The 11,381-nt window shown below is 41.9% G+C and overlaps 1 protein-coding gene across 10 annotated transcripts in view; it reads left to right on the top strand.

The window, feature by feature from the left end:
* The first annotated feature begins 2,922 nt into the window (after positions 1-2,922).
* JMJD1C (jumonji domain containing 1C) overlaps positions 2,923-11,381 on the top strand; it is a 325,097-nt gene continuing 316,638 nt past the window's right edge. For 6 of the 10 annotated variants that reach the window (XR_012657050.1, XR_004373154.2, XR_012657049.1 and 3 more), the window contains exon 1: positions 2,932-3,384. Coding sequence is in view for 5 of the 10 variants with exons in the window: in XM_075072587.1 (XP_074928688.1) it covers positions 3,226-3,384 (159 nt within the window). In the remaining 5 variants the exon portion in view is untranslated. Of the gene's footprint in view, positions 3,385-11,381 lie in introns of all 10 variants that reach the window. The other 4 variants (XM_032776330.2, XM_075072588.1, XM_032776342.2 and 1 more) reach the window with 3 other exon arrangements.

Below are 11,381 nucleotides of genomic sequence, written 5' to 3'. Positions count from 1 at the left end.
TAGAAACTTAGATACTGAAGGAAATTTTATCCTGAAAATGTAGGCACTAAGTGAGTTTAGATGTCTAAAGGGTTTGGCAAGAGTTTTGGGAATTGCATTGGAGCCTAAAACTGGGACGTACACACCTAAACCTTTGAAAATCTAGCCCTACGTCTCTATTAAAAGGAATAAAGAGGATCCGGGCATTATAGACCACTTAACCGAACTTCGATACCTGGAAAGATACTAGAACAAATTGTTAAACAATCCGTTTGTAAGCACCTAGAGTATAACCCCATTATAAGGAATAGAGAGCATAGATTTATCAAGAAAAAATTGTGCCAAACCAAGCTAATTTCTTTACTGGACAGGGTTATTGGCCTAGTGAATAGGGGAGAAACAGTAGATGTGATATATCTTATTTTAGTAAGGCCTTTTACTAGGGGTGTCAAGCAATTAAAAAAATTAATCGCAATTAACCTTAAGATTAAAAAAATTAATTGTGATTAATCGCACTGTTAAACAATAATAGAATACCATTTATTTAAGTATTTGTGGATGTTTTCTACATTTTCAAGTATATTGATTTCAGTTACATCTCAGAAAACAAAGTGTACAGTGCTCACTTTATATTTATTTTTTATTACACATATTTGTGCTGTAAAAAACAAAATAAATAGTAGTTTTCAATTCACCTAATACAAGTACTGTAGTGCAATCTCTTTATCATGAAAGTTGAATTTACAAATGTAGAATTATGTACAAAAAATAACTGCATTCAAATATAGAACAATGTCAAACTTTAGAGCCTAGAAGTCTACTCAGTCCTACTTCTTGTTCAGCCAGTTGCTCAGACAAACGAGTTTATTTACATTTGAAGGAGATAATGCTGCCTGCTTCTTGTTTGCAATTTCACCTGAAAGTGAGAATAGGCGTTTGCATGGCATTATTGTAGTTGGGGTCACAAGACATTTATGGGCCAGATGCGCTAAAGATTTATATGTTCCTTCATGCTTCAATCACCGTTCCAGAGGACATTTATCCCTGCTGATGACGGGTACTGCTCAATAACAATCCAAAGCAATGTGGACCGATGCATGTTCATTTTCATCATCTGAATCAAATGCTACCAACAGAAGGTTGATTTTATTTGTTGGTGGTTTGAGGTCTGCAGTTTCTGCATCAGTGTGTTGCTCTTTTAAGACTTCTGAAAGCATGCTCCATGCCTCGCCCCTCTCAGATTTTGGAAGGCATGTCAAATTCTTAAACTTTGGGTTGAGTGCTGTAGCTATCTTTAGAAATCTGATATTGGAACCTCCTTTGTGTTTTGTTAAATCTGCAGTGAAAGTGTTCTTAAATCAAACAACATATACTGGGTCATCATCCTAAACTACCATATTACAAAATATATGGCAGAATGCAAGTAAAACCATGGAGCAGGAGACATACAATTCTCCTCCAAGAAGTTCAGTCACACATTTAAGTAACACATTTTTTAAAACAATCCTCAGCATGGAAGCATGTCCTCTGGAATGGTGGTCTGAGCATGAAGAGGCATATGAATGTTTAGCATATCTGGCATGTAAATACCTTGCAATGCCGGCTACAAAAGTGCCATGCGAATGCCTGTTCTCATTTTCAGGTGACATTGTAAATAAGAAATAGGCAGCATTATCTCCCATAAATGTAAACAAACTTGTTTGTCTTAGCAATTGGCTGAATAAGAAGTAGGATTGAGTGGACTTGTAGGCTCTAAAGTTTTACTTTGTTTTGTTTTTGAATGCAGTTTTGTAACAAAAAATAATCTACATGTGTAAGTTGCCCTTTCATGATAAAGAGATCACACTACAGTACTTGTCTCAGGTGAATTGAAAAATACTATTTCCTTTGTTTATCACTTTTACAGTGCAAATGTGCCTGAAAAAAATAACAAAAATTTAGAATGAAAAACTCATGTTGCCATACAAATATGAAGTGCTATACCAGAAACAGTGTGAGATGTGATTGTGGAAGGTCTTGGAAACTACTGATGTATTCAGTGAGTGTCTGGTGTTGAAAATATCAGTTAAATAGCACAATGACATCTGATCCATCTCCAGAAAAGTAGATGATTAAGTGCTAAGAATAATCAAAATAGCATATTAAAAATAAATAATTTAAAGCATTAACCTACATTTACAGTAGATTTCAAGATAAAGGCAGTCCAATTCAGGCATGGAGAATAATAATAGTTAAGACACATTTGTGAACTGCTCTGAGGCTTTATGCAGACATATAAATAGATAAGGGATTCGTTTAAAGACTAAAAACAAGTAAGACAATTATAATTTTCAGAGGGGGTGTATGTCAAGTATTTGGTTAAATCAAGTCTGTTTAGCAGCTCAATGCATCATGCCAGGAGGGAAGCGCTGCTGTGTCTAGGCACTGGGAGGCACCACGCCTCTAAGAACACAGCCCTGGGAAGTGGGAGCTGAGCGGCACTGTCCTGCCAGGGGGAAAAAAGCCCTGCTGCCCCTCACACCCTATTTTTGCTGCCCCTGGAGACCGCTCACCCTGCTCTGACCGGGTAATTGCCCCTGGGATCCTCCCTAGCCCCGGGGTCCCCTCAGCCCCTATCTGGCAGCGCCCCTACCCGTTCTCAACCCCGGCTCCTACCCCCGATCCCGACTGTGTCCCTAAGCCCCCCTCCGTCCCCCTTCCCCTGCTTGTCCCTTCTGCAGCCAGTCTCTCCCTGCATAGGCCCTGCCCAGCCCACCTCGATTCTCCGCTCTGCCCCTGTAAACAGCAGGGAGCAGCCGCAATCCCCAGAGACGGCACAGCCAGGGCAGTGCTTCAGCTGACGTTACTGAGCATGCTCAGTTCCAGCAAAGCAGCAATTCTGGGGCCGGACTCTTTCGCATGCAGTAGTAGTTCTTCCCGCCCCCTCCCCGCTCGCGCTGTCTGGCGGAGGGAGACGGCGCGTGGTGTCGGTCTCCATGGTAGTGGACTGTGTGGGCGGAGTGGTCGGGGCTGCAGCGCGGCAGTGAGAGCGGCTCCCCCCGCCCCCTTCCCTCCGTGTGTTTGTGTCAGGCTGATCGCGGCGGCGGAACTGCCCGGGGTGCCCGGCTCGCAGCGGGCGACGGGGACGGACGCAGCCAGCCGCAGAGACAGCCCCGCTCCCCTCGGCTCAGCCGGGCTCTCGACATGGGCGGCCCGTAGAGGAGAGGGCTAGGCGGCTGGTGCAGTGCCTGTGCGGCGGCGGCGGCCATGGCGGTGGTGGAGACGCGGCCGGAGCTGGTGGGGAAGCGGTTCCTGTGTGTCGGGGGCGGCGAAGGGGAGCCGCCGGAGCGCGGGGAGAGCGGGCGCTGGCGAGCCGGGGTCATCCGCGCCGTGTCCCACCGGGATTCGCACAGCCCCGAGCTGGCGGTAAGAGGCCGGCCCCGGACCCTGCTCCCTGCGTGCCCCCTCTGCGTGGCCGGGGGGGTCCGGTCACTCCCACGGGGCTCTGCTCAGCAGGCGTTGGGGGGGGGGCTGAGGGGGGAGGTTCAGGCGTCGCCTGCTCTCTCTGTAGGGCAGTGCTCACTCAGATCCTGAGGGTTGGGCAGCGGGGTGTCCTCGTTCCCCCTAGCTGGGGCCCTGCTCGGTGTGAGGGGTAGCAGATGTGGGAGTGGTCAGAGGACGCCCCTCTGCTTGCAGATGAGAGGGTGTGATACAGCCTGTCTTTTTCTCTCGCTAGGCACCTAAGGTGGGGTACGGAGTGCGGTGATAAACACCCCCCCCCCCCCCGTGCTCTCTGTAGCATGTAAGTGCATGTCAGCCTCTTCTCCCTGCTGCACACACCGTGGTGTATGGTGGAGAATCAATCGGGCTGACGTGGATCACGAATTATAGAAATTATCCTGAGTGCAGTAGCAAGAAGATGCCGTAATATGGGGCTTGAAATTGGGATAAAGGTTTCTTTAGCTTCCCCAAAGAGATCGGCACCCCGATACTAATGGGAAGCTTCTGTTATGTATGTGTTCAGCATATGTGACGACGACAGAGGAGGTGGCATTGATTAGACTTATTATCTTTGCGTGGAAGATATGGCTGCTATTCTGATCATTTTAGTTCTTCAAATTTATATTTTACTGGGAAATGGTAAAAACTTAGCTTCTCTGTGGAGTGAAAATAACCAGCCCTTTCATCTGACAGGTCTAAGAAACCATTATTTTTTACTCAGCTTGAATATTCATAGTCCATTTAATGTTGTGACAGGTTTAAAAATACTTTTGTGATAAAAATACTAAAAGATTATGTTGAATTATTTATTTTCCTTGTCTGTGTTGTTGTAATTGTTTTCCTAAGGGGTGTAGGAATGTGCGTGGAGGGAGAGAACAAGCAAGAATATATTCTGTTGTGTTGAGACATATTCTTGCTGAGGGAAAAAACAAGCAGGATTTCCTTGGGTTAGTGTTATGAATACATAATCTGTAAAATGGAGTTTGTGTGCTGTAGAGAACTCATCTTTTTATTTGTAAATTTCAGATTCTACTAATATATGCATTGGTACTGTTGCATTTGTACGCTTGCATATTTTATATTATTTTGAGCATATAAATGCGCACTTGGTTAAACATCATGACTACATAAGTTCTTTCTGTACATATGGAAAATCACCGAACTGCATTGTGCAGTTCCCTAGTGCTATTGATACAATACAGCAATTCAAGATTTAAAAACTGTCATAAGTGTGATTTCTTCTTTTATGTGAAAAAACAGGATAAACCAAAATATCTGTTCCTTTAGAGGTTATTGATTGCTTCATATGGTGGGGGGAAAAGTGGTCTGCTAAAGTAATCTGTGCTTGCCTTTGTTCATCCCAGGATTTAGCTGTATTTGTATAAGTAGAAGGATTTACACTTAAACACTTGTCTTTACCATAGTTTCTAGATTTTCTAGTTTAGATACTTTAATTCACTATTGTATGTCATTTGTCCGTTCCTCTTCTTTGTCAAATGTCTTAAATTTTCAAACTTTGTGTTATGGTCTTAGTCTTTCTGATGTCAGTTGGTTTTGTACGACACCATGGAGTTCTCTAGATGTATGTTATATAAGGAATGTGTTTTTTAAAACATATATTCAGGGTAATTTTGTAGAACATATATATTTAATTATGGATATATAAACATTTTGGGCAACACAATGAAAAATGTACCAACTGCTACTAGCCAGAGTCATATACCAGTTGTAAACTGTGGGATAAATCTGTGGCGAATAGGGGAAAGTGCTGTCCATAGACTTTTTTTTAAGGGGATTTATCTTTTATGTCTTAAACAGTGCCCAGAATGTGCTAGGTGCTATCTGTTGTAAATATTTACATGGTCTCATTACTGCACATTACTAAGGCTTCATCTTTTAATGTATTTATCCTCTTATCCCATTTTACAGACAGGATACTGAGACACAGAATAAGGTGACTTGTACAAAGTGTCAAAGGAAGTCTATGACAGAGGTGGGAACTAAACTCACGTCTCTCCGTCTCAGACTGGCACATCATTGGACTATCTTTCTTTTCTCTAGGTGGTTTACAGAGTGTACAGAATTCATGATACCGGTTTTACAATTTAGGGATAAGGTACAAGTAAACACAAAGACCCAAAGGGCGAGTGAGGGGAGAAGAGCGAACAAAGGTTACAGTAAGAAGACTGTAGGGTTGTTTATATAGGTTAGGCACACATCTTGATTGATTTTTTCTTTACACTTGTAATTAATATGTTATATAAGATTCAGCAGTGTAGACATACTATGCCAGCATAGCTCTCTCTTTAGAGGTAACCTACACTGACCAAAGGAGGGTTTTCTGTCAGTGTAGGAGCACCATCTCTCTGAAGGACATTAGGTATGTAGACAGAAGCCCTCTTCTGTTGTCAGAGCTGTGTTTACATTGGAGTTTGGTTAGCATAACTATGTTGATCAGAACGTTCTTTTTTCAGTCCCCTAACCAATGTTGCTGTGACAAACATATGTCTTAAATGTAGACCAATCCTCTGGCGAGCTGGTGTTTGAAATACGTGAAAACCCTCTTCCAATGAGCATTTGTGTGTCCTCCCTGCCTCCACTACCATTTGGTTGCATTTCTAATCCTTCCACAGCCTCCATTTTTAGGTGGTCTTCCTTGTGAATAGCTCCAGATCCTGCTGCTACTCATTAGCAGAGTGAAATTGAAATGCTTTTTGGCAATTTCATCACTGCATATTGTGTTCTGAATAGTAACAGTTAGATTGAGTTTTATCAATTTTGGGCTGGCTTACCCTCTGTGAGCTATGAACCCTGCTGAAGCACTAGAGCTTTCCTGCATCAATTCACATATGTAAGACCCTTTCCAATTTTGTGGGACAAGGAAAATTTTTGTAATGAAAAGTTCATAAACTGCTATCTGAACCATACTTGATACCAACAAATGAGTTTTAAAGGCCTGATGTGCTTCATGAAATGGAAATGATTACTTTGTTTATAGCTAAATTCCAAAATATGTGTGTGTAGTTGAAATTTCTGTATTTACTGATAAGAAATCAAATCGGTTTTAAATAGCTATTTAAAAAAGATTAAATGCAGCTTCAAAATTCTCAATGTTAAGGAGCTTTGACCTAATTAGACAACTTTCTACATGAGATTTAAAATGGGATAAGGGCCATCCTACTGCCTATGAGTCTACAAGGGTGAAACCATAATTTTCCAAAGGAGGTGATTCAGCACATGTATGTCCTTGCTGAGCCCTCTCTTCAGATTCTGGAATGGGCTTGGAAGCATAAGGTGATGGTTTTCTGGGGTTCTGAGAAGCAGGGAGACAGACCTGGGGGACTAGAACACCAGGAAGAGGAGCTTCTGCTGCTCCAGGCTGTGCTGGTTGCTGACCGCTTTGGTCACTTCCCCCCCACCCCCATTTCCAAGGATTAGGTGGTTTCTCTGACTTGGAACCAGTCCTTGGATGGGGAAGAAGCTGTGATTAAAGCTGTCAGTGACCCACCTGACCTGGAGCAGGGTCGACAGCGCCTCCTGGGGCTCTGGCCAGGGGGGCCATTTCAGATTTCTTTGTGTGCGGGGGAAGACTTATAGCAGGGGTTCAAGGTTTGCTTAGGCTCTTAGCTTTTGGATTTCTTTGAAGGTTAAAATGTAAATCAGTCTATTTTGGGTGAATTTGTTGTGATTATTATACTACTCAGCAATGTTATCTTCCATATACTCTCAAATCACCTGGTAGCACCCCAGTCCCTCAGTCAAACTCTGCTCTATGTTTCAGCAAGCTCTCCCCGGAACCATACTTCTGGGGATGTGGAGTGGCCCAATCCGTTGTCACCACCTGATATGCTAGCTCTTGGGTGGCAGGTGGGTGGAGAAGTCCCCCACCTGCGGGGGGGGGGGGGGGGGTCATGTGGAAGGAATTCCCTGGATTCTGTTCTGTGACCCTCCCCCTCCAGGCACCCTCTTCCTTGCTCACCTGGATTGGTGCTCCTGGGTGTAGGCATGTGAAATTTCATGAGGAGAGCCCCCCTCCGATCCAGACTGTGGTGACTGACATGCAGGGGGACAATCATGGCGCTATTGTGAAGGTGCGGCTCCTTAAAGAAACCCTGGGATCCACTTGGAGCCCATCCTCTGTGCTCAGGTTGGATTCCTGGGGCAACTCCTCTGCCTGCTCTTCCTCAGTGGGACCCCTAGCTCTGGCCCTTGCCCCCAGCACCCTGCTTCGCAGAACCCTGGAGAGACCAAGCACCGGCTTTGTCTATGGCCAGAAGGGTGGCCTCTTCCTCTCCATCCCCATTGAGTTGTTGGGTGTGATAATTCACACCTCTTATAAGCTACATTGAAATAAAATATGTATATATTAACTTGTATAGAACAGAATGAATGAACTGTGTAAAATGGAGTGTGTTAAAACCAGACTGAGTAAAAGTAAAAAAGTACTGTCCCCATTATTTTATGGAATTTTTCCCTTCTTCCATTTTCCCATACTGGCTGCAATGTTTACTGTACCACTGGCAAGGAGGATGGCCAAGCCATCTGGCAGCAGTTGTTATGCTTCTGGTATCAGTTGTTTGGAAAATGAGCATGTTGTCTCTGCAGTGCACACCTCTTCCTCTTGCCCAACATTTGGACCCCTTGGTTTTTCCTAAATGTACTTTGTAGTTCATCTTGTAATGTGTACTAAACACTCTGTATAATCTAGTATACATACAACCCTAATATAAAAGTACTCTTCTAACCTCAACAATTAATTTTAGTATGTTTTTTTAAGGGGCCGGTGAACTTCTTTAAGCAATGTTTCTCAAACTTTTTTGTGATGTGAACCGCAGATCAGTAGTGTCATAGATCACTTCACCTTCCATTTTTAAATTTGGAATAGTCCTGTGGTAACAGCAGCATTTGATTACATGGGGGAGAAGGAAAATATTTAATTGGTTTTAATGTTGACCTTTTTTTCTGATCGTAGTGACTGCTAGTAGTGGTAGCTAGGAAGGCTCTGCCTCATTTTCAGGTGCTTTTAAAGGCTTCCTGACTGTTGTTTGTCGTGATGATTCTGGAAACCTGCAGAAGCAGCCAGTAGCAAGGAAGTGGAGTCAACACCCTATGACCTATCAGCTCTTTGCTGCAAGTAGCAGTTGATTTGCAGGGCACAGTTTTCAGAATGCTAGTTGAATCAATATTAGCAGGATTGAACAGAAAATGTCTGTGAGAGTAAATATACTTATTTTCCCAAGTTCTGTTACTGTAAACAGTAAGTATTTGAAGGCACAATGTCAATTTCACATCTAGTCAGATTAAAAAAAAACAAATTTAAAGTTAAAACAAGGAGCATAAGCTTATGCCCAAATGGCTTTGTTAGTCTTTAAGGTGCCACAAGGACTCCTCATTGTTTTTGCTGATACAGACTAAGAGGGCTACCACTCTGAAACCTGTCACTATTACAGTTAAAAGTAGTTTTTTGGTTACAGTGACATTTGCCCCGAGTTCTGCCAGTTTTTGTGTCTTTGCAGTCTCATTTTCCTATTTGAAAAATACTTTTCTCTACACACATGAGAAACTAGGAAATAAGTTTTTAATGTTGAGGGGTGCCTCTTTAAAAAGGTCGTGTGCAAGATCATTTTTTAAATAAAAAAAGACTATAATTGTAGTGAATTTATAGTGAAATCTGCCGTTTTTCTTCTGATTTTCTAAAGCTGTGCATTTAATACACCATCATTTTGATACCATTTCTATATGGCAGTGTTGGACAACATGAAATCAAGAATCCAGTAACTTGAGTCTCCTGGGAATAGTGTTTTAAGATAAGCAGATGTGGTAACTTTCTGTATATATCACCAAGGCAACAAATAAGCTGGCAAGTAAAAGGAAAACATTTCACTTCTTTTGGGGAGGGCATGGAGAGTACCTCCAAAGATTTGTGAAAGTAGTACTTAAGCATATAGAGTTTTTTTCTGTGACTTTGATGTTTATGGAATAATTAACAAAACATTGTTAGGGAAAAGGTACAATAACAATTCTGATGGAACTTCTGACATGCATTTTTTGGTTCTCATGTCCGGTGGTATGTGGAAAAAAAAATGTATTGAAATTAATATTTTCTATTAGTTTCTTGAGAAGAGTGGTGGTAGGCTTTGCATGTCTTTATCCTCTCCAGTGTATCTAACAGAATACAAATGTACAAAATTTTGTAGTATAAAATGTAAACCTGATTAGGACACAGAATTATAGAAATTTAAAAATAAAGTCATCTTGTAGAAATGCTCCTCGTGCTGAAAGTTGTTTTTTTTGCGCTAAAGATGTGGCTAAGCATGACTACATGATATACAAAGCTGTGTTTTCCCAGACCTGTTCTACACTTAAATTTTATGTCGACATCACTGTTTTTCAGGAGTGTGAAAAATCCACACCTCTGATTGACATAGCTGTATCATTCTAATCCCCAGTGTAGATACAGGTAGGTTAATGGAAGCATTCTTCCATCAACATAACTATTGTTGTTTGGGGAGGTTGAGTTCCTACACCAAAGGAATAACCCCTTCCATTGGTGTAGGTTGCATCTACGTTACTGGGTTATACTGGTATGGCTACAGCTCTCAAGCCATGCCCATATTAGTCCCTTAGTACATACATACCCCCAGATTTCCTGTTCCTGTACATTATGCACTCTCCTCTCTTTTGCTCAGTTTTCCTGATGGATGATAACTTTTGCTGTACTTTAAAGTTCAAGTGCATATTTCTGTGACTGTGGTTTTTGCTGTGTGTCAGTGTTAATGTGGCATTTCACTTTTGATTTTAGGTAGGGTCCTGCATATGAGTCTTTTACTAAATTTGCTAATAAAATAAGTTGAGAGCTGGAGTATTTGAGGAAAATTGTTTTTTTTTTAAAGCAAATTTTACATAGTACAAATTAGAATCTGATTTTGTTTTTTCCTTGTTTTAAGTTTGACTTCTAAAAATTAACAGCTGTTGAGATCTGAGGGGATTTAGACTATCAATATACTGGAAGTGTCAATTGCAGGAAATGCTTCAAATAAAAACTATTAATGTTGGACAGAGCAGACGATGAATCAGTTTTAAAGCCAGTTGAGCTAGATAAAACAATATCAGATTGCTTGATGGTAGCTAACATAATTGGGTAAGGTTGTGGTTTAAAAAAGTCTTTGTGCTTTTCAGGACTTTACCTCAGTTCTCTTTAATATTGGTCTGTTTATGGATGCGCCACATAGCAGTGTGATATGTCCTAGATGATGATGGATATCTGTGGTAGTAAGACTTGAAAAAATGTACTAGACATCTGTTAGTCAGAGGATATACCTCTACATCTATATAACACTGCCCTTGGGAGCCAAAAAATCTTACCATGTTATATCAAACTTGCTTTGATCCGCCGGAGTGCGCAGCCACCGTCCCCCCTCCCTGAGCACTGCTTTACCATGTTATATCCGAATTTGTGTTATATCGGGTCACATTATATTGAGGTAGAGGTGTACTACGAAAGACGAAAGCTTCTCTTCTTGCTTTGCCGTGAGAAGCCTAGTACGTGTCTCAGACCAGCTCTTGGGAAGAGATGCTAAACTTACCACTAGGGTGTTGTCATTGGATCTGGTGGAGGGATGTGAGGAAAGATGCATCCTTTTGTACTAACCTTGGTTGGTTGGTATCTGAAGTATGGAGAAATGTGGAGAAGATTGCAATTGTTCATGCTCTTGTTACCACCCTGAAGCAATTTTCAGAAGATAACCAGGGTTTGGGTAGTTTCCAGCTTCCATAGCATTCTGTCCAGCAGGAATGAAGTTTACAAAATTCTTGTAAATTTCACTGTGCTATGCCTCCCTGGATAAAAGCAAACACTCATCTATTTTTGGGTGAGTGAAGGGAAGACAAGGAAAGGTTTCCTCCTCCTGCTCTCCATGTCT

This window comes from Chelonoidis abingdonii, chromosome 15 (assembly GCF_003597395.2).
Source record: "Chelonoidis abingdonii isolate Lonesome George chromosome 15, CheloAbing_2.0, whole genome shotgun sequence".
NCBI classification, from domain to species: Eukaryota; Metazoa; Chordata; order Testudines; family Testudinidae; genus Chelonoidis; species Chelonoidis abingdonii.
The sequence above is the reverse complement of the archived record's forward strand: the minus strand, read 5'-3'. Positions and strand labels throughout refer to the sequence as shown.